Raw genomic sequence first — 23,956 nt, 5'->3', positions numbered from 1 at the left:
GAACCGCTGAGCTTTCCTCCTCTGCCTCTCCCCTCCATCCCGTACTGATCCCCCTCCTCCACCTCCCTTTCATCCTTCTACCCCTCCTTCAGCCTCCCTCCCTCCAATCCTCCCCCCTTTCCTCCCCTTACCCTCCCTCTCTCCCCCTCCGATCTCCTCACCCTTCCTCCCCTTCTTCTTCCCTCTCCTTCCCCATCTCCCACTCTTTCTTCCCCTCCCTCCCTCCCTCCCTACTTCTTTCCACCTCCCTCCCCCTTCCCTTTCTCCTCCCTCTCCTCCTCGCTCCCCCTCTAGACACCTCATCCCTCTCTCTCCTCCTCCCCCTCTCTCCCCTCCCTCCCCGTCTCTCCCTCCTCTCTCCCTCCCCTCTCCTCCCTCTCTCGCCCCCTCTCCAGCTTCTCTTTCCCCTCCCTCCTCCTCTCTCCCTCCCCTCTCCTCCCTTTCTCGCCCCCTCTCCATCCTCTCTCCCCTCCCCCTCGCCTCCCTCTCTCCTCCTCCCTCTCTCCTCCTCCCTCTCTCTCTCTCTCCCATCCTCCCCCTCTCCCCCTCTCCCCCTCTCTTCCCCCTCCTCCCCTCTCTCTCCCCACTCTCTGCCTCCCGCCCCCGCCGCATTCTGTGCACTGGCGACGGAAGAATGGATCTGAACCCGGAGAATATGTTCACTCAGATAGGAGATTTACAAGAACTTAGTTTCATTGAAAGACCCGTGCGAAGATACCTGAAGGTATGTACCTGGGACAACGAATAATAGATCATATTTTAAATCGCATTTATTGATCATTGCTCCGCTTGCAATAAGCAAGTACTGTATAACGGACGGTCCAGTTGCAATGCATTCGCTCCCTGACCCGACGGCGCTCCGAATGATTTGAGAAGGAAATTTAACTACCTGGGATAATGGGATTCAATCCAATGTTTTGTAACCACAAGGCAGTGAAATGAATTGGGAAAATATCAGCAAATGAAACATTTAAACCCAGTGTCGCAATTGGCATGGTTAACGAATTAGTTATTCTAACGGCAAACCAACACTATAATATGGAGTACCCGTATCCTGCTTATTTACGGAGCATAAAACGTTAGACTTATTCATGTTCTACAGATATGAAATCGTTCACAAATGTTACCAATAAATCGATCAGGATAAATTTCAGTTCGCATTTCAATGTTAATTCAGTAGCATTAATGATGGAGCGATGTCAATCATTCACTGAAAGAATTTCTGGTGCTTTACAAACTGGGTATCTTACACATAAAGCACATCTCACCTCAGTCTCCCTCGTCTGCACAAATAAATCAACTGGAAATCTGACACTTTAAAAAGAACATTTGCTGCAGTTATAATTCTGGGAGTGAAATGATTAACATCTGAGGAGCGTTTGATAGCTCTGGGTAGGTACTGGCAGGAGTTTGGAAGAATGGAGGGGGAGGGGGCTGGAACCTAGGACCAGATGGTACAGCCTCAGAATGGAGGGCCGTCCATTTAGAACAGAGATGAGAAGGATTTTTTTAGCCAGAGAGTGGTGAATCTGTGCAATTTGTCACCACAGATGGCTGTTGAGAGCAAGTCTTTGGGTATATTTAAAGCAGAGGTTGGTAGGTTCTTGATTCGTCAGGGTGTCAAAGGTTACAGGGAGAAAGCAAGATAATGTGGTTGAGAGGGATAATAAATCAGCCATGATGCATGGCAGAGCAGACTTGATGGACTGAATGGCCTAATTCTGATCCTCTATCTTATGGTCTCATGTAATGTTTGTCCTGTGAAATGCATATACAGCCACATTCATAAATTCCTTAAGAGGTTAAAAGTTACCATGTTCTTTGACTGGAACCTGTATGTCTTGTATGTCTCCCTAGCTGTGTATAGGGAGTGGATGATCATGTACCAATAGCAAATTCAAAATTTCTGAACCTTGGGCACATTGTTACCAGTGGATCAGAGGTGCTGCTATATTTAGTTGATGATGATTTACCTTCCTGATGACTTCACACCAATGAATTTCTTGTACTGAATAAATAAATAGGTAGCCAGAGCTGTGCTTACCTTCGACAATTCAGATTAATTTTCTTCCATATTGACAAAAATAAGTTCCAAAATATAAACAGTTCTGTATAATTGTACATAAATTTCAGAAATTTCAGAAATTGTACATAAATTTCAGAAATAGAAAAAGCTTCTATTTTAAAAACAGTCACAAATGTTGATGCTGAGATATTGTACATCCTTGGACACATCATCAAAGATGTAACCTGGGGTTATCTGCTATTTCAGTCTTTCAGCATCAGCCTCTCTTGCCTAGCGACCCAGCCAGGGTTGATCAGGCCCTGGCCTGAGTCCCAGCAGCATTGGTCGACAGGTCAAATGTCTTGATCCATAGCCAACAGGAGGCTCACTCAGCAGCCTATGTTATGGTCCTGATAGCTCTTTTCTCTGCAGCCCCTGTAATGCCAAGGAGATAGTAGGCTCTGCCCAGTGAGCAACCAGAAAAACCTGTACCTCTATAATCTCACAGCGTGCCCTCCACCCCTGTCTCTGGCACTGCTCTACCAGCTCATAGTACTTGGCTTTCTTATGCTCAAACGCATCCTTGATCCGGTCTTTCCAAGGCACTATGCATGACGATCTGCTTTGAGGTTTCCGGGAAAATGACCATGTCAGGACTCAGGGATGATGATGCGATGAAGTCAGGGAACTTTAATTGCTTGGTGGGATTGACTTTCAGTTGCCAGTCATACAGTGGTGAGCAAGCCTGCTGGTGATCTGGTCTGAGGCTGTGATTGGTCTCCAGCTTTGACAAAGGCTGTGGGTTTTCTGGGTCGGCAGAGCTTCCTTTGGAGAGGCTTTTCCATTACAGTTTATTTTATATCAAATCCTTTTAATAATTACTTATTGCCACCCAGTTATTCCATATCAATAACATCTTAAATATCTATTTATATTTTTAGACTCCAGAGGAGATAGAAAGATTGACGGTTGATGAAAAGCTCAATGATATTGAAAGGGCTGTCTATCTTCTGAGGTAGGTTACAAATTCCAATTTCCTAACACTGAACAGGAAGTGAAATGTCTGAAACTGTAATTGTAATTAAAACCAATAATGTCATATTGTATTTATAAAAGTTGGAAGATCATTTACTTATTTTGCAAAGTCATCAGCCAGTGGCGTTTTTAAATCTGGTACTACTTTTTGAGGGGTAGAGATTCATCTCCAAAACAAGGTGTAAGGCACTCCTTCCCTCTGCTAGCCCGGAGGTCAAGCTTGGGCAAGTTGTAACACCTGCTTAGCCCCTCCGATCAGGGTCACGTGAAGCCATGGGACTAGCTGGTGGATGGTCGTATGAGCAACCGGTGCATTTCATAAGTCTTGGTTATGCGACCAGTCTCTAAAGAGTATTGATAATGGCTGGGGTCACCCATCTTGTAAAGACACTGCCCAGAAGAAGGCAATGGGAAACCACTTCTGTTAAAAAAATATTGCCAAGAACAATGATAAATCATGATCGCCCATGTCATATGACATAACACATAATGATGAAGATGATGATGACTATTTTTGGCCATAACACATGAGTAGAATTAGGCCATTTGGTCCATCAAGTTTGCTTCAACATGGCTTGTTTATTATCCCTCTTTACTTCATTCACCTGCCTTCTCTCCATAACCTTTGATGCCCTGTCTAATCAAGAACCTATCGATCTCCGCTTTAAATACACTCAATGACAGCCTGCACAGTTGTCTGTGGCAATGAATTCCACAGATTCACCACTCCCTGGCTAAAGGAATGTTTCTCATCTCTGTTGTAAATAGACATCCCTCAATTCTGAGGTTGTGCCGTGTGGTCCTAGACCCCCTTGCTATAAGAAAAATCCTCTCCACATCCACTCTATCTAGGCCTTTATCTATTTGATAGGTTTCAAAGGGATCCCCCTTCCTTCTCAACTTCAGTGAGTATAGGCCCAAAGTCATCAAACACTCCTTGTATGTTAACCCTTTCATTCCTGGGATCCTTCTCATTAATGTCCTCTGGTCGCTCTCCAATGCGAACACATCTTAGATAAGGGGCCCTTAACTGCTCACAACACCCCCAAGTGTAGTCTGACCAATGCCTTGTGAAGCCTCAGCATTACATCCTTGCTTTCATATTCTAGTCCTCTCTAACATCGCATTTGCTTTCCTTACCGCTGACTCAATCTGCAAGTTAACCTTTAGGGAAACATAACGTGCATGAGGACTCCCAAGTGCCTTTGCACCTCTGATATTTAAATTTCCTCCTCATTTAGAAAATAGCCTATGTCTTTATTCCTTTTGTCAAAGTGCATGATTATTATACATTATATTCCATCTGCTATTTCTTTGCCCATTTCCCCAATCTGTTTAAGTCCTTTTGCAGACACCCTGCTCCCTCAAGACTAACTACCCCTCCACTTATCTTTGTATCATCCACAAACTTGGTGACAAGCCATCAATTTCATTATCCAAATCACTGAAATATAATGTGAAACAAAGGGTCCCAAAATTGACCCCTGTGGAACACAACTTGTCACCAGCAGACAACCAGAAAAGGCCCCCTTTATTCCCACTCTTAGCCTCTTGCAAATCAGCCAATTTTCTTAACGTCTTTCAACCCTTGCAATGTCCATTAGGGTCTTTTTACCCTTGCAGTGTCCAGTAGAGTCTTTTTACCCTTGCAGTGTCCAGCAGGGTCTTTTTACCCTTGCAGTGTCCGTTAGGGTCTGTTTACCCTTCCAGTGTCCATTAGGATCTTTTTACCCTTACAATATCCATTAGGGTCTTTATATCCTTTCAGTGTCCATTAGGGTCTTTTTACCTTTGCAGTTTCTTCACTCTACCCACAAGGATTTTATATTTTCTGATCATACATCACCTCTTTCTAAGGATTTGATTTCATTTTTTTTTACCAACACAGCCAAGCTATTCTCTCTGCCTACCTACTTGTCCTTTTGATACAATGTGTTTCCTTAGATGCTAAACTCCCAACCATAATTTTCTTTCAGCTAGAACTCAGATGCCCACAACATCGTACCTGCCAACCACTAACTGTGATGCAAGATCATCTACCTTATTCCCTACACTGCGTGCATTCAAATATAACACTTTCATTCCTGTATTCATCACTTTTTAAAAAAATTTTAGTCCCCTGTTACACTTTAATCCATTCCACTGACTGCAATTTTGCCCTATCATTTGCCTTTTCTTCCTCACAGTCTCACTACACACCACATCTAATTGTATACCAACTGCCTCATCCTCAGCTAACACCCCAGCTCCCATCCCCCTGCCAAATTAGTTTAAACCCTCCCCAACAGCTCTAGCAAACCTGCTTGCAAGAATATTGGTCCCCCTCAGGTTCATGAGTAACCCATCCTTTTTGTACAGGTCATACCTTCCCCAGAAGAGATCCCAAAGATCCAGAAATTTGAAATCCTGTCCCTTGCACCAATTCTTCAGCCACACATTCATCTAGCAAATCATCCCACTCTTACTCTCACCGGTATGTGGCACAGGCAGAAATCCAGAGATTACAACCTGGATGTCCTGCTTTTCAGCTTTCTACTTAACTCCCCATATTATCTCTCCAGGATCCCCTCCCATTTCCTACCTATTGTTGATACCAATATGTCCAACTGTTCACCCTCCCCCTTTAGAATACTGTGGACCTGATCTGAGAGATCTCTGACCCTGGCACCTGGGAGGCAACATGCCATCAAGGTGACTCTTTCATGTCCATAGAATCTGCTTTTTGTTCCTCTAACTATGGAATTCCCAATCAGTACTTCACTCCTATTCTCCCCTCTTCCCTCAGTGCCAGAGACTTGACGGCTGCAGCTTCCCCCTTGTAGGTTCCCCCCCACAACCTTGTCCAAAGTGGTATACTTATTATTGAGTGGTATGGACACAGGGGTACTCTGCTTATTTCCTTTCCCACTCCTGATGGTCACCCAGGAACCTGCCTCCTACAACTTGGGGTGACTACCTCCCTGTAGCTTCTACCTATCACCACCTCAGTTTCCTGAGTAAGCCGCAGGTCATCCAGCAGCGCTCCAGTTCCTTAACACAGTGTCGAAGGAGCTGCAGCTCGATGCACATCGCACATAGTCCGCGAGCCAAGACCCCAAATTTGGGCCACTGGTACCATCTGGGGGGAATAATTCTTATAGTGATTTTTGGCAAGGTATACACCCCTAGTGCTAGAGAATATGTGATAGAATTGCAGTGATGGTGGCTTGCATGGTAACCGCCATGCTATAAGAACCATGATCCTATGGTGCTTTGCCTATGATAAGATGAATTATGCCAGGTACCTGTCCCCTTACTTTGCTCAGATGATGAACCTCCCAGAGAAGAATCCTTCTGTGTATGAGGCCTTCAAGACAGGCCAATTCTCAGTGCAGCTGTCAAGTAACAACCCCTTTGGGCAGATCCCTGTGGACCAGGCTATTGAAGCCACAGTGAACAAAGACACACAGACTCCTGGAGGCACATCACGGTTCAGCCTGAATGCTGGAGCTATCAAGCGTTACTACGTAACAGCTGAGCACCGCAGTGCATTCCTGGGACAGTTAAGGGAGATGGTGCAAGGCAACAAATCAGAGCTTTGTCATGCGGAGCTGCAGCGGCCAAAAATCCAGAAAGATGAGGAAGCAGTTTCAGCAGTGGTTAGCCTCATAAATGAATGGGTCAACCCATTTGCTGAGAAGCAGGACCTCATTAGCATCTCTACGGCAAAGGCAGCCCCCAAGGACATTGCCTCTGACCTGATGACGAGATTGGTGAGCAATGCTATGCGGCCTTCAAGGATGAGAGACTAGAGGAAGACCCACCAGCAAAGAAATTCCATGACCCAATGAAAACCAAGAAGCTGAAACATTCAGTGATATGTGTAAGAAGCAAGAAGTAAAGTCATATGGGAGGGCGATCATCTTGAAAGCAGACAGGTCTTTGTTTGGACGCATCATAGTGATGGCACAAGGGCGCACTCTACATATGGAGGATATCCTTTCTCATCCCCTTGGACCATTGCCCTGGGCCTTGTCCACACCAGAAGGATTGCTGAGAAAGACAAATGAAGCTACTTTAGCCACAACCTTGCAGAAAAATGTAGCAGTAGAAGAGCAACTCCCAGGAAACTCTGCTACAGTGGTTGATGGAATGAACTTGGTCCAATGAGTGAAAGGTGATCAAGTTCAAGTGCAGTTTGGTAGGACTAGGTGAGAGAAAGCGTTTGGCACGGACTAGAAGGGCCTAGAGAGCCTGTTTCTGTGCTGTAATTGTTATATGTTTATATGTTTATATAAATTACTTTCAGCGATGTTGCCACAACAGTTCTGGGTATGGCTCTGAGGGAAGGCAGTCAGAGTAGCAGAATAGAGAGGTCGACTGTACCTCTTCCTAGAGATGCTGCCTGGCCTGCTGCGTTCACCAGCAACTTTGATGTGGGTAGCAGAATAGATGTTGTGTTTGACACATACAAGGAGAACTCTATTTAGTGACAGATCTCTACGGAGTGAAGGGACTGGTCATGAGTTGCAAGGTATCACAGGCACACAGATGGTGAGGTAGTGGAGGAGCTTCCTGACCAAAATCAGTAACAAAAGTAGTCTCATTAGATTCATAGTCCATGAATGGAGGAAGACAGAGTACAGAGCAAAGCCACAGGAGAAGATTCTGTATGCAACTGTGAATGACAAATGTTACAGAATCACATCTCAAGGCAGTGAGGAGGTGTCAGCTCTTCAGTGTCAACACTGTGCCGCCTACTTCTCCTTGCTGCCCATGCCGCAAGAGAGGGATACCAATCTGTAGTGATCTGCTCAGAAAACACAGATGTTTTTATCATGAATTTAGCACTTTGTGACGAGATTGAGGCCCCATTGTTCCAGAAGTGTGGCACTAGAACCTGTACAAGGCTTGTAGACATCAGGAAGATTGCTGCCACTGTTGGCATAGAGGTTTGTAGGGCTCTCATCGGGTTGCACGCATATACAGGATGTGACACTGTAAGCGCTTTTGCAGGCAAAGGGAAGACAAGTGCCCTAAAACTTCTGACCAGCAACAGGGAGACTCAGGACACTTTCTTGAAGTTGGGTCAGGAATGGGACCTCTCCCCAGAACTGATGGACAAATTTTCTGTGCCAAAAAAGGGTGAAATCGAAAGTCATCAACTCCCACCATGCAAAGACTGCTTAACAAAACATGCACAGCGAGCCAGCGAGCCAGCTACCAGGCTGGTATATGGAGAAGATGTTTGGAGAAGGACCCACAAGCGCCAAGCCCTGTTGGCAGAGGATGGAAGATGGAGAGAGAAGAGGAAGCTGAACAGTTGGTGGTGTACTGGATGGAAGGCCAGCTAGCACCCGATGCTGTCCTGGATCTACTGGCCTGTAATTGTCCAAAAAAATGTTCACTCCCAAGATGTATGTGTGTTGCAAATGGCCTCAGGTGTACTGACATGTGTAGACTGGCAGACTGTGAGAACTAGGCATCCACCTCAGAGTGTGGAAAGTTCAGACGAAGATGTGGAAGACTTGGAAAATTATTATGATTATTAATAGGTTATGAAAGTATGGAAAACAAAGTATGGAAAGCAGTCTTTGATTAAGTATATTCATTTTACAACCAAATGGGGCCTAGGTTATGGCCGTGTGGAACCCCACATTTAAGTTATTGTACAGTAATTCTACATGCTATGACAAAAGCTTAAGATTGTTTTGATTTGATACAACAAAATGGAAAATATCATGGCATTGATAAAACAGAAATCTCTCCAAATGACACACATCAAAGTTGCTGGTGAACGCAGCAGGCCAGGCAGCATCTCTAGGAAGAGGTACAGTCGACGTTTCGGGCCGAGACCCTTCGTCAGGACTACTGAGGAAGGGTCTTGGCCTGAAATGTTGACTGTACCTCTTCCTATAGATGCTGCCTGACCTGCTGCGTTCACCAGCAACTTTGATGTGTGTTGCTTGAATTTCCAGCATCTGCAGAATTCCTGTTGTTTGCGTCAAAATCTCTCCAAATGAGGTGTTTTACCTTTTGGGGGGTGGGGTAACATTTTCTGCTGTACTGATGTTAATATGGAATATATACAAAAAGTGATTACTTATTTGAAGTAATAAAGCTACCACTGGTGCAATGCTATCACATATTTTCTAACACTGGAGATGTATACCTTGCCAAAAATCACTATGAGCATTATTCCCCTCAGATGGTACCGACCAACCCTACTGGCTCACGGACTAACAGGTGTAGTTACCACGGAGACTAAGGTCTCTGAGAGTTCCCACATCTTGCACAAAGAAAATACTACAACCTCTGGATTCATGCAACACACATAAAAGTTGCTGGTGAACGCAGCAGGCCAGGCAGCATCTATTGGAGGAGGTACAGTTGACGTTTCAGGCCGAGACATTCTCAGTGCACTAGCTATGTATTAACACAAAAAACACAACATTTTGCCTTTTGGTGCACTTAGTTTACATAACTAGCTTGCTCACAGCTGTGTCAGCTTTCTATCAGCGTTTCAAGGTCTCTGATATTGGAGTGTTAAAAGAATACTTGGAAGATGCATGACACTCCTAGATTGCTGCTGATCTGTTTTTATTTCTGTATCATTACTCAATGGAAAGTTTTAAAAATACTATTTCAGGTATGTACATTATTTTCCTGTTATGTAATATGAAATATTCATCTGTTTCATTGGTTCTATAATATTTAATCACTTAAGTTTCAAATTTTCCTTTTACCCATGTTAGTCATGAAATGTAGATTTTGTAGTTTTTAGACTTGGCTACTTGTGATTGAGATGGAGAAGACTACCATTCTGTTTCTTGAAAATACCTACTCAATAGAATACAAGGCTATATTGGAACTATGTTGAACACTATTGTTCAATTTCAAGTTTGTTGAATGTCAATTCCAGTACACAAGTGTAAAGAATGAAATAATTCTTACTCCAGGTCTGATGTAACAGAAAATAACACTATAAGATTTAAAAATGCAGTAATTAAAAGAAGAATGATTATATATGTAAATACAAAAGATAGCTTGTATACATAGATTGATTGTATTCCATAAAGTGACACTAGGCACAGGAGTGTCTGTACATAAGGTGACTCTGAAAGGAAATGATAAAGTAGTGGTGGGGTGGGGGAGTGTGGAGGGGTGGGTTAATGGGTGGAGGTGTTGATCAGCCTTATTGCTTAGGGAAAGTAACTGTTTTTAAGTCTGGTGGTCCTGATGTGGATGCTACATAGGCTCCTCCCTGATGAGAGTGGACAAACAGACCACAAGTAGGGTATTGCTGGCCTTTTGCTGGTACCTTTCTGTATTTATGTCCTTGACGGCAGGATGAACGTACTGTTGTTCTATGTAAGGATTATTTCTTTGCCTGATAACAATATTATAAATATTTATTGTTTCTTACTTCTCAAAGCAATAAAATGCAAGACAGGCATAAAAGTTGTCATGTTGTTTTTGTATCATTCGTTTGGACAATGAAACAATCCAATCTTGCGCTTATTTGTTCATCTGATACATTTGCACTTCTTGCTTTTTGCTTTCCCAGGATTTGTGACATTCATTTGCTGATGCAATTGCAAGAATTTAGAATGGAGACAAAAGGCAATATGTTTCAATGGTGACCAACAACTGGTTACAAAATGTATAGACTAGACATCTCTCCAAGAATATGAGCAAGTTCATCATGCACTGAATATTGACCTTTATTGCTGGATGATTTTAATGCATCACATTGAATTCATATTGTCTTGATGAAATAATACCTGGAATAAGACCATAGATCACAGGACCAGAATTAGGCCATTTGGCCCATCGAGTCTGCTCTGCCATTGCACCATAGCTGATTTATTATCCCCCTTAACTCCATTCTCCTGCCTTCATGCCATAACCTTTGACACCCTAACTAATCAAGAACCTATCAACCACCACTTTAAATATACCCAATCACTTAGCAATGAATTCCACAGATTCGCCAACCTTTGCCTAAAGAATTTTTCCTCATCTCTGTTCTAAATGAGCATCCCTCTGTTCTGAGGCTCTGCCCTCTTGTCCTAGACTCTCCCACAATAGGAGATATCCTCTCCACATCCATTCTATCTAAGACTTTCAATATTTGATAGGTTTCAATAAGATCCCCCTCATTCTTCTGAACTCCAGTGAGTAGAGGCACAGAGTCATCAAACTCTCCTCATGGTAACCCTTTCTTTCCCAGAATCATTCTTGTGAACCTTCTCTTGCTCCTCTTCAATGCCAGCACTTTCCTAAATTGCTCACGATATTTGATAACCAATGACTTATAAACCCTCGGCATTACATCTTTGCTTTTATACTCTAGTCCTCTCAAACTGAGGACTATAATAGTTCAACATTCAAATTAAATTTATTACCAAGGTATGTACCTGCATATGTTAGCATATACTACCTTCAGATGCATTTACTTTCACTCATTTACAGGAAAATGAAAGCATTCCAGAATTTATGAACAATCTATACTTATATAAAGATTGAAATACAAGTAATGTGCAAAAGACAAATTGTTCAAAAAACTAAGAACATGAGCTGTAAAGAGTACTTCAAATTGAGTCTATAGGTCATAGAATATTATGTGTAGGTTTACTTAAGCAATGAAGTAAAAGAAATAAAATGAAAGTGTACCAGTTTGATTCCAAGAAATAGGGGTTTGTCCTGTGAGCAACGATTGTGTAGATTGGGTCTATACTTCAAATCACCTTTCCGTCTTCTAAATTAATTGAAATGTACAAAGTGGTTACTCAGTCTGACAGATTGTGTGGAAATGTTGTTTCCACTGCTGGGATGTCCAGAGTAAGGGATCATGGATTCAAAATAGGAGGTCAGAGATTCAGGACTGAGATGAGAAGAAATGTCTTCACCCTAGGGTATTGAATCTGGAACTCTATTTGAAAGACTGATTGATAGATATTTGAATGTTAAAGGAATCAAAGGATTTGCAGGGAGTGCAGGAAAGTGTGTGGTGGTAAAGGGTGAGGCTTGGTCATATTGAATTGCGTATCAGACAAGTTCAAGTTTATTGTCACCTGACTGTACAGACAGTATATACAACTAAATGGAACAATGTTCCTCCCGACCACAGTGCACCTGCAAAACATATATCACACACAGCACATATAGTTGCAAGAAAAATTTTGTGAACCCTTTGCAATTACCCGGTTTTCTGCATCAGTTACTCATAAAATGAAGTCTGATCTTTATGTACGTTGTAGTCACGTGCAAATGCGCTACTAAAGAAACACACGGAGGCAGAGAGAGCTGAACTCAGAATACCTTTACTGATTCAAAATTACATGCTTAAATCTCCCCTCCCATGGGCCCCTGCGACCTGCGGGGCGGTCGTGACGTCAGACTGTCCCCGGAAGGTTTGCCCCGAGCGGGTAGTTCCAAATGCGCTACTGAGTGCCTGCAGCTCCCGATGGTGGTTCGAGTCCCGCATGTGCGGGCCACCACACCACACCCACGAGGACATACCCGACCAAAACGTTTCCATGGAGGGCTTCCAGACCGTTCGGGCTGACCGGAAGTGTACTGAGAGTAGTAAGCGTAAAGGAGGAGGGCTTGCTGTTCTGGTTAACAACGGATGGTGCAATCCTGGTCATATTACGATCAAGGAACTTGTTTGTAGCCCGGATATTGAACTTTTTGCTGTTGGACTCCGGCCATATTCCACCGAGATGCAACACTGGGCGTCATGGAAGGTTGTTCCTGCCTGTGGCCATCGAACTTTGCAGCTCCTCCTGTGGAGGGTCAGACACCCTGAGCCAATAGGCGGGTCCTGGACTTATTTCCATCTGACATAGTTTGCATATTGTTGTTTGATAGTTTGTGGTTTTGTATTGCTATACTTATGCTCTATTCTTGGTTGGTGCAGCTGTAACGAAACCCAATTTCCCTCGGGATCAATAAAGTATGTCTATCTATCTATCACACCTCCCAGAAACGTCCATCGGGGGAGTGGAGCCCCCAGTCTGTGTGGCTTGCCTGGGTGGCCAGCCTTGCCGGCACGGTGCGGGTACCCTCACTAGTTCCTCAATGTCCAAGAGTGTCGGTTTGAGGCGGTCCACTGTAAAAGTCTCTTCCCAGCCACCCACCTTCACGACACACGTGGTTTCGTTGTGCTGGATCACCCTGAAGGGTCCCTCGTACGGCCGCTGTAGAGGTGACCTGTGCATGCCCCTGCGAATAAAAACATACTCACAGTCTTGGAGGTCTTTAGGTGAAGGGCCAGGGAAGCTCATCTGTCCAGTTGGGGCCCCTGAGGCATGTCATCAGGGCGGACTGGAGATCCCACTGGAATCGCTGTACCAAACCGTTGGACTGGGGATGGTACGCTGTGGTGTGATGCAGCTGGGTGCCCAGGAGCTGCACTAGTGCTGTCCACAAACCAGACGTGAACTGCGCCCCTCTGTCGGAGGTGATGTCCGTTGGGAGGCCGAACCTGGTGATCCAATTTGCAATGAGTGTCCTGGCGCAGGACTCTGGATGTGTCTGCGAGTGGTATGGCTTCCGGCCATCTGGTGAACCTGTCTACCATGGTAAAAATATACCTGGCACCCCTGGAGACTGGCAGGGGGCCGACGATGTCCACGTGGATGTGTTGGAGCCTCCTGTGCATCGGCTGGAACTGCTGGAGGGGAGCCTTCACGTGCCACTGGACTTTGGCGGTCTGGCAGTGTACGCAGGTCCTGGCCCAGTGTCCGACCTGTTTGCACAAACCGTGCTAGACGAATCTGTCCGCTACCAGCCTGATGGACGCCCGGATGGACGAGTGGGCCAGGTCGTGCAGCGTGTCGAACACCCGGCACCTCCATGCTGCTGGTACCACGGGTCGGGGTTTGCCGGTAGACATGTCGCACAGGAGTTGATCCACTGCCAGGCCGATGGAGACGTCCTCCAACTGGAGCCCTGAAGCAGCGGTGCGATAAGCCGGGATCTAGGTGTCAGATCGTTGTGCTTCCGCCAGTGCTGCGTAGTCTATTCCTGAGGATGATATGCCTACTGAATGGAGGCAGGGGTGAGACAGTGTGTCGGTGACGACGTTGTTCTTCTCTGCGATGTGGCAGACGTCCGTGGTGAATTCTGATATAAAGGACAGGTGCCTCTGCTGCCGAGCCGACCATGGGTTTGATGCCTTGGCCAGTGCGAAGGTGAGGGGCTTGTGGTCCGTATACACAGTGAACTCCCTTCCCTCGAGGAAGTACCGGAAATGCCGGACAGCCAGGTAGAGTGCTAGCAACTCTCTGTCGAAAGCGCTGTACTTCACCTCTGGTGGCCGTAGGTGCGGGCTGAAGAAAGCGAGTGGTCGCCACTGGTCCTCGACGATCTGCTCCAGGATTGCTGACTGCCATGTCGGAAGCGTCGACTGTGAGTGCCGTGGGTACACCGACTCTCGGGTGCACTAGGAGGGCCACCTTTGCCAGCGCTTCCTTGGCCCGCTCGAATGCCTCTGTGGACTCTGCGTCCCATGCCACTTCAGGCTGAACAAGGGTCTCATGATACGTGCCGCCACTGGCACGAACCGATGATAAAAGTTGACAATCCTTATGAGCTCCTGCAGGCCCTTGACCGTGCTGGGCTTGGGGAACTGGCAAATGGCCTGGACCTTGTCCGGTAGGGGAACTATGCCATGTCAGTTGACTCTGTGGCCCAAGAAGTCGATCTCTGTCAGCCCGAACTGGCACTTCACCGGATTGATTGCCATTCCATGGTCGCTCAGGCGTTGGCAGAGCTGGCGCAAATGTGCCACGTGCTCTTGGTGTGAACTGCTGGCCACCAGGATATCGTCCAAGTAAATGAAAACAAAATCCAGGCCACTTCCCACCGAGTCCATGAGCCTTTGGAAAGTTTGGGCTGCATTCTTGAGACCAAAAGGCATCCTCAGGAATTCGAACAAGCTGAACGGGGTGATGAGGGCTGTCTTGGGCATGTCGTTGGGGTGCACTGGGATCTGATGGTATCCCCTGACCAGGTCGATTTTCGAGAAGATGGTCGCTCTGAGCAGGTTCGCCGTGAAGTCCTGGATGTGGGGTACCAGGTATCTGTCGGTGGTTGTGGCGTCGTTGAATCTTCTGTAGTCTCCGCAGGTCCTCCATCTTCCTGCGGAGTTGGGCACCATGTGCAGCGGGGATGCCCATGGGCTGTCTGAGCAGCGTACGATTCCCATCTCTCCCACCTTACTGAACTCCTGCTTGGCGAGGTAGAGCTTGTCGGGTGGGAGGCTGCGAGCTCAGGCATGCAGCGGCGGTCCTTGCGTGGGGATGTGGTGCTGCACGCCGTTTTTGGGGTTGGCCATGGAGAACTGCGGGGTACGTCGGAATACTGGTGCCATTTGCAGCGGTGAGTTCGGGGCCTGGGACTGCGTTACGAGTGTCCATGTTCGAGGGGGCGAGTAGGGGTCGGCCATGGAGAACTGCAGGGTGGCTATGGAGGGGAATTCCGCCAACACCCTGGCGAATTCGTTACCCGAGAGAGTCACGGAATCCAGTTGGAGGGCTGGTGGCTTGGCTTCTCCGAGCTGGAAAGTCTGGAACGTCTCGGCGTGGACCAAACGCCAGCCTTTTAGGTCGACCAGGAGGCAGTTGGCTCGTAGGAAATCTTCCCCTAGTAGTGGCTGTGACACCGCTGCCAACATGAAAGTCCAAGTGAAACAGCTGGACCTGAAATGCAGTGAGATAGTTCGAGAACCGTACGTCCGAATACTGGTGCCATTTGCAGTGGTGAGTTCGGGGCCTGAGACCGCGTTACGAGTGTCCACGTTTGAGGGGGTGAGTACACTGACTTCAGCCCTGGTGTCTACCAGGAAGCGCTGCCCAGAGTGTCGGTCCCAGAGGTATGGGAGGCTGTCTCGGTGGCCAGCCGTCGTAGCCATTAGTGATGGCTGGCCCTGGTGTTTCCCAGAAAAGCACATGGTGGACGGCAGCAGCACGCACCTGAGCCCCATCTTTGGTGATAGAAACACCATTGTTTCGAACTTTCGTCTTTTTCCCCCGTGGGTCTCGATGGCTTTGATTGCGGGACCTGGGGTTTGGGGCGTGCGATCATGGCTAGGCCAATTGGGGCTGCTCCACGTTGTTTGCTCTGCCAAAGGACGTCTGCTTTAGCTGCGACCCTCCATGGGTCGCTGAAATCCTCACTCGCGGGGGGGGGGGGGCGAATGTCCTCTGGCATTTGCTCAAGGAACAACTGTTCAAATAAAGGGCACGGCTTATGGCCATCCATGAGCGCCAGCATATCATTCATGAGCTCGGATGGCGTGCGGTCGCCCAGGCCGTCCATGTGTAGGAACTGCGCGGCCCGTTCATGGCGGGAGAGTCCGAAGGTACAGATCAGGGGCACCTTAAGCTTTGTGTACCTGTCCTCCGTTGGTGGCTGGCATAGGAAGTCGATGATCCGGTCTGCCGTCTCCTGGTCGAGCGTACTGACCACGTAGTAGTACTGTGTGGCGTCGGCTGTCTCTGATATTGAACTGGGCCTCAGCCTGCTCGAACCAAACGTGGGGCTGAGTGGCCCAGAAAGTCGGGAGCTTCAGAGAGACTGCGCTGTGCAAGTTGCTCGAACTCATGGCTGGTCGCTGAGTCGCCAGCTCCAGATGTCGGGGTCACCAATGTAGTTGCACGCAAACGCGCTACTAAAGAAACACATGGAGGCAGAGACAGCTGAACTCAGAATGCCTTTACTGATTCAAAATCGCACGCTTAAATCTCCCCTCCCATGGGCTCCTGCGGCCCGCGGGGCGGACATGATGTCAGACTGTCCCCGGAAGGTCCGCCCCGAGCAGGTAGTTCCAGACGCGCTACCGCGTGTCTGCCCGCGGCTCCCGATGGCAGTTCGAGTCCCACGTGTGCGGGCCGCCACAACGTCAAAATAATAGAGAAACGCAATCTGCCTAAGCTAATAACATGCAAACAATTGTACTACTTCTCGTTATTACTGAGTACACTTTTTAAACAATCACAGTCAAGCTTCAAAAATAGTATGTGAACCTCTGGGGTAATGCCTTCTACAAAATCTATTTGGAGTCACGTGTTCCAATCAATGAGATGAGATTGGAGGTGTGGGTTGTAGAGGTGCCCTGCCCTATAAAAAAGACAAAATCAGAGCCTGTGCCTCTCAAGAAAGATCTCTTTATGAGCACCATGCCTCGATCAACACAACTTTCAGAGGAACTTAGAAGAAGGGTTCTTGAGATGCATGAAGCTGGAAAAGACTACAAAAGCATTTCTGTGAAGCTTGGTGGAAGGAGCATCATGGTTTGGGGCTGCTTTGCCTCCTCAGGGCCTGGACAGCTTGGAATTATTTTGAAAACAATAAATTCAAAATTGTGTCAAGACATTTTACAGAAGAATGTCAAGGTAGTGGTCTGTCAGCTCTAGCTTAATAGAAGTTGGTTGATGCAACAAAACAATGATCCAAAACACAGCCGTAAATCAACCACAGAATGGTATAAAAAGAAGAAAATTTGTGTTTTGGAATAGCCAAATCGGAGTCCAGACCTTAACCCAATCGAGATGCTGTGGCATGACCTGAAGAGGGCTGTTCATGAAAGGTGTCCCAGAAATATTGATGAACTAAAGCAGTTTTGTATGAAGGAATGGTCTAAAATTCCTCCAAGCCAATGTGCAGGAGAGATCAACAGTTACTGGAAATGTTTGATTGAAATTATTGCTATACAAGGAAGTCACAACAGTTACTAAAAGCAAAGTTTTGCATACTTATTCCAACAAATGTATGTAATATTGGATAATTTTTCTCAATAAATAAATGAATAATTTTTTTTGTGCTATTTATTCAATTGGGTTCTCTTTATCTAGTTTTAGAACTTAAATATGAAGATCATATTTAAGTCATATTTATGCAGAAACAGAGAAAATTCTGAAGGCTTCACAAACTTTCTAGCATCATTTTAAAACAAAATATTGCCACAAATAAGTTAATAAAATAAGTCCACCTATCCCAACTCTAACTGTTCCCACAACCAACAGACTCACTTTCAAGGACTCTTCATCTCATGTTTTCTATTTATTTCAATAGGTTTCATTAGTTTTCAATAGGTGCATTTAATGTCAGAGGAATGTGTACAATATACATCCTGAAATGCTTTTTCTTTCCAGACATCCATGAAAACAGAGGAGTGCCCCAAAGAATGAATGACAGTTAAAACGTTAGAACCCCAAAGATCCCCAACTCCCCCCTCCCACACACAAGCAGCAGGAAGGCAATGACCCCCCCACCCCAGCACAAAAGTATCAACACCCTCCACCAAGCACTCATGCATGCAGCATTAAAGACACAGACTTGTAGTACCCAAAAACTACATGTTCACCGGATAATTTGACATACCACAGGCTCTCTCTCTCCCTAATAAGGGAAAAAGAGGTGAGAGGGGAGACATAACAAAACAACTCGTTGATTTACGATGTTAAAAGTTTGTTGCGTTGCTTTTTCCAAGCTCAGCACCAGGAAATTTGGCACCAATAAGGTGCAGCTGTCCGGGCACTCAACCCACTACTCCTGATGTTCTGGGTTCTGCCGCGATGCTTCAGTTAGAGACCCTGGCGTAGAATCAGCACATCCCCAGAGCCATGAAATCCTGGAACCCTGAAAGTCTGCTTGTCTTCTTGGCTGTCTCCTTGGGATATCAAAAAGCGACTGGCCGTGAGGCCCTGAGAGTGGGTCCCATTCCCACAAAGGACCAAAGTCAGAGTGTAACACCAGGTCAGGGTCTTCAAAAGAACCCCTGACACACTGAAAAGGGAAGAAAGAGATTTCAAAGGCAGAAATAAAGTTGTTTTCGAAGATGCAAGCAAAGGAGTCACTGTTCAGTGCCATCTTAATTTCGCGACACCTCCTTTATTATTATTATTTCTTTTTTTCTATTCTATTTGCGCAGTTGATTTTTGCACATCGGTTGACTGTCCTATTGGGGGCTGTTTTTCATTGACTCTATTATGTTTCTTTGTGTTTATTGTGAAAAGCAAATTTCAGGCTTGTATATGGTGACTGTATGTACTTCAATAATTAATGACTTTAAACTTTGAATAGTTAATGGTATGTATAATTTCATCACAATTTACTTTGTATTGTTAGTTGTCTTGAATGTATGGTTGATACTCAGTTATCCAGCATAGTAGGGGGAGCACCTACTTCCCTCTGAATAATTGAAAAATATGGTGTAAAGCAAAATAATTTAAAGAGTGTTGCTCATTTTCAACATGAATGTTTATTAAAACAGCTGTACTTGTTCAAGTTTATTGTGATATCATTACCTAGCTTCTCAAGCACTCCAAGTTTCTTTGCTGGGTATTTCTGTTTACTGGAATTTACAGATCCATTTACAACACACTATGCCTCTGGAATATCAAAGTTCAAAGTAAATTTATTATCAACGTATGTATCCTGTATACAACCTTCTTCCAGGCAGCTACAAAGCAAAGAAACAAAGAAACCCTCACAACAAAGACCAATAAGCTCCCAATGTATGAAAAAAGAACAAATCATGCAGACAATAAAAAAGTAAACCAGTAACATATAGAGCATGAACTGCAGCATTCCCAAAGGTGAGTCCACAGCCTTGGGCCAATTCAGTGCTTAGGCAATTGTATTAAGTTCCTACATATATGTATTAGGAATATAAGTACCTTGCATATATCAAAGTACAGATATGTCACCATATACCACCCTAAGATTCATTTTCTAGTGGGCATTCATAGTAAATACAAAAAAAACCCAACAGAATCAATGAAAAACCTCACCCAACTAGACAGACAAGCGACCAAAGTGGAAAAGATAACAAACTTTGCAAATACAAAACAAAAAAAACAAGCATAATAATGACTCACTTTCAAGGCTCTTCGTCTCATGTTCAATATGTATGCTTATTTATTTTTTATTATTAAATCTAGTGGGGTGTTGGAGTAAGTAAAGTTGAGTGAAATTAGCCTCTCTGGTTGAAGAGCTTGATGGTTGAGGGGAAATAACCGTTCCTGAACCTGGTGGTGTGAGTCCTGAGGCTCTTGTGTGGTGAGAAGGGAATATGTTCTGGGTGATGGGCATTCTTGATGATTGATGCTGCTTTCCTGAGACAGCATCCTTGTAGATGGGCTCAGTTGCAGGGCAGGCGTTACCCATGCACGAATGAATGGATGAATGAGTTGACTTTATTACTTATGTCCTTCGTATTCATGAAGAGTAAAAATCTTTATGTTATGTCTCTGTCTAAATGTGCAATGTGCAATTATAGTAATTTATAATAAATAGTGTGTACAACAGGACGGTCAATATAAAGAAATACAAGTGTATCAGTCTGATGGCCTGGTGGAAGAAGTTGTCCCAGAGCCTATTGGTCCTGGCTTTTGTGGTACCGTTTCCCAGATGGTAGCAGCTGGAACAGTTTGTGGTTGGGGTGACTCGGGTCCCCAATGATCCTTCAGGCCCTTTTTACACACCTGTCTTTGTAAATGTCCTGAATAGTGGTAAGTTCACAGCTATAGATGCGCTGGGCTGTCTGCACCACTCCCTGCAGAGTCCTGCGATTGAGGGAGGTACAGTTCCCATACCAGGCAATGATGCAGCCAGTCAGGATGCTCTCAATTGTGCCCCTGTAGAAAGCTCTTCATGATGGCCTGTGCTGTATCTACAACATTTTGTGGTCTTTTCTGTTCAAGGGAGTACCAGGCTGTGATGCTACCAGTTAGTTTCCTCTCCAATGTGTTTCTATAGGTTTGTCAAAACTTTAGATGATATGCCAAATCTTCGCAGCCTTCTGAGGAAGTAGAGGTGCTACTGTGCTTTCCTTCATAATGGCACTTCAGTGCTGGATCCAGGGCAGATCTTCTGAAATGATAACACCGAGGAATTTAAAGTTGCTGACCCCGTCCAGCTCCGATCCCCCAGTGAGGACTGGCTCATAGACCTCTGCTTTCCTCCTCTAGAAGTCAGTAAGTCAACTCTTTGGTCTTGCTGACATTGTGTAAAAGATTGTTGTTGGGGCACCACTCAGCCAGATTTTCAATCTCCCTCCTATATTCTGATTCGTCACCACCTTTGATTTGGCCTACGACAGTGATGTTGTCAGAAAATTTAAATATGGGTTTGGAGCTGTGCTTAGCCTCACAATATAATATTGTGTAAATAAACTTCTATAACTATTAATGTTCAATCATCTTTTAATGCACATTTTAAGTGTAGTTAATCTGGTTCTGTACTTTTATTGCACTTTACCTGTAGTTGTCATCTTACTCTTTTCTCTAGACTAGAGTCTAGAATTTCTGAATACAGGTTTTTCTGGCAATATTGGCCTTGAAAGTATACGTGTTATTAACTTGCAAACAAACCTGTAAATCATCTGCTGGTTAATCAGCAGGTCACTGTACATTCTGTTCTCAGCTTCAACTTGCATTTCTTTCATGATATTCCCTCTTATCAAGACTGCACTGTCTCTAGGTTGGGGGGGAGTGGGGGGATCTCCTATTAGCTATGGCTCCTATTAGAATGCCCTTTTGTTATAAAAAAAAACTATTAGTACACTTTTGCAACATTGTAAAAGAAGCACAAGAACCTGATACCATATGTTAGGCTCATTCCTACTAAAATAGGAATAGTTGGTAATTTGAATGAAAAGTAAGTGTACTTTATTAAATAACTAGAAAAAAATTTACAATTTCAAGACAATATTCGGGTCATAGAGAAGTACAGCCCAGAAACAGGCTCTTTGGCCCATCTAGTCCATGCTGAAACCATTAAAACTCTCTACTCCCATCGACCTGCAGTGGGACCACAGCCCTCCATATCCCCACCATCCATGTACCTATTCAAACTTCTCTTAAATGTTGAAATTGAGTTCGCGTGCACCACTTGTACTGGCAGCTCATTCCCTACTTTCACAACTCTCTGAGTGAAGAAGTTTCCCTAAAGATTGCCATCAACTTTTCACCTTTCACCCTTAAGCCATGTCTTAGTCCCACCCAAACTCAGTGGAAAGAGGCTGCTTGCTTTTACTCTATCGCTACCCCTCATAATTTTTGTATTCCTCTATCAAATCTCCTCTCAATCTTCTACATTCTAAATAGACAATAGACAGAGGTGCAGGAGTAGGCCATTCAGCCCTTCGAGCCAGCACCTCCATTCACTGTGATCATGGCTGATCATCCACAATCAGTATCTAGTTCCTGCCTTATCCCCATAACCTTTGATTCTGCTATCATTAAGAGCTCTGTCCATCTCTTTCTTGAAAGCATCCAGAGACTTGGCCTCCACTGCCTTCTGGGGCAGAGCATTCCACATATCCACCACTCTCTGGGTGAAAAAGTTTTTCCTCAACTCTGTTCTAAATGGCCTACCCCTTATTCTTAAACTGTGGCCTCTGGTTCTGGACTCACCCATCAGCGGGAACATGCTTCCTGCCTCCAGCGTGTCCAATCCCTTAATAATCTTTTATGTTTCAATCAGATCCCCTCTCATCCTTCTAAATTCCAGTGTATGCAAGCCCAGTCGCTCCAATCTTTCAACATATGACAGTCCCACCATCCCGGGAATTAACCTTGTGAACCTACGCTGCACTCCCTCAATAGCAAGAATGTCCTTCTTCAAATTTGGAGAGCAAAACTGCACACAGTACTCCAGGTGTGGTCTCACCAGGGCCCTGTACAGCAGCAGAAGGACCTCTTTGCTCTTGTACTCAATTCCCCTTGTTATGAAGGCCAGCATGCCATTAGCTTTCTTCACTGCCTGCTGTACCTGCATGCTTGCTTTCAGTGACTGATGTACAAGAACACCTAGATCTCTTTGTACTTCCCCTTTTCCTAACTTGACTCCATTTAGATAATAATCTGCCTTCCTGTTCTTGCCGCCAAAGTGGATAACCTCACATTTATCCACATTAAACCGCATCTGCCATGCATCCACCCACTCACCCAGCCTGTCCAAGTCACCCTGCATTCTCATTACATCCTCCTCACATTTCACACTGCCACCCAGCTTTGTGTCATCTGCAAATTTGCTAATGTTATTTTTAATCCCTCCATCTAAATCATTAATGTATATTGTAAACAGCTGCAGTCCCAGCACTGAACCCTGTGATACCCCACTGGTCACCGCCTGCCATTCTGAAAGGGACCCGTTAATTGTTGCTCTTTGTTTTCTGTCAGCCAGCCAATTTTCAATTCATGTCAGTACTCTGCCCCCAATACCATGTGCCCTAATTTTGCCCACTAATCTCCTATCAAAGACTTTCTGAAAGTCCAGGTACACTACATCCACTGGCTCTCCCTTGTCCATTTTCATAGTTACATCCTCAAAAAATTCCAGAAGATTAGTCAAGCACGATTTCCCCTTCATAAATCCATGCTGACTCAGACCAATCCTGTTACTACTATCCAAGATTCCTTCTTCTCTAGTCCTTTACCTTTTACATTATCAGCTCCCCGTTTCTCACTTCATCCCTCCTCCCGCACCTACGCGGTTTCACCTATCACCTGCTAGCTTGTATCCTGTCCCCTCCCTGTACCTTCTTATTATACCTCCCCTTCCTTTCCAGTCCTGATGAAGGATCTCAGCCCAAACATTGACTGTTTTTTCAATAGTTGCTCCCTGACCTGCTGAGTTCCTCCAGCATTTTGTATGTGTTACATTGTATATACCATATATGTTACAATATTTGTGAGAAGGCTGAAAATATTGGCAAACTTAATCTAACTGTTGTGGTCACCATCAACCCAAGATGGATGTACTGTAACATCTTGATTGACAATGACGATCTAATAGGGAAGTTATTGATATGAATAGAATTAATATATAATTGAAGAGTATAACATTCAATTAATGTACCTCAGTAAATATTGATACGTCCCTAAACATCCATGTTTATGGGTTTCCTCATTTTAATGG

At 45.0% G+C, this 23,956-nt stretch overlaps 1 protein-coding gene across 3 annotated transcripts in view; it reads left to right on the top strand.

The window, feature by feature from the left end:
* Positions 1-525: 525 nt before the first annotated feature.
* ppp4r4 (protein phosphatase 4, regulatory subunit 4) overlaps positions 526-23,956 on the top strand; it is a 267,838-nt gene continuing 244,407 nt past the window's right edge. For all 3 annotated transcript variants that reach the window (XM_072274558.1, XM_072274552.1, XM_072274564.1), the window contains exons 1-2: positions 526-724; positions 2,947-3,020. In XM_072274558.1, the coding sequence (XP_072130659.1) occupies positions 635-724; positions 2,947-3,020 (164 nt within the window). In that variant the 5' untranslated portion in view covers positions 526-634. The remainder of the gene's footprint in view (positions 725-2,946; positions 3,021-23,956) is intronic.

The sequence above is a fragment of the Mobula birostris genome, chromosome 1 (assembly GCF_030028105.1).
Source record: "Mobula birostris isolate sMobBir1 chromosome 1, sMobBir1.hap1, whole genome shotgun sequence".
Taxonomy (NCBI): domain Eukaryota; kingdom Metazoa; phylum Chordata; class Chondrichthyes; order Myliobatiformes; family Myliobatidae; genus Mobula; species Mobula birostris.
Note: the sequence above shows the minus strand (reverse complement) of the source record. Positions and strands in the feature narration are given on the sequence as shown.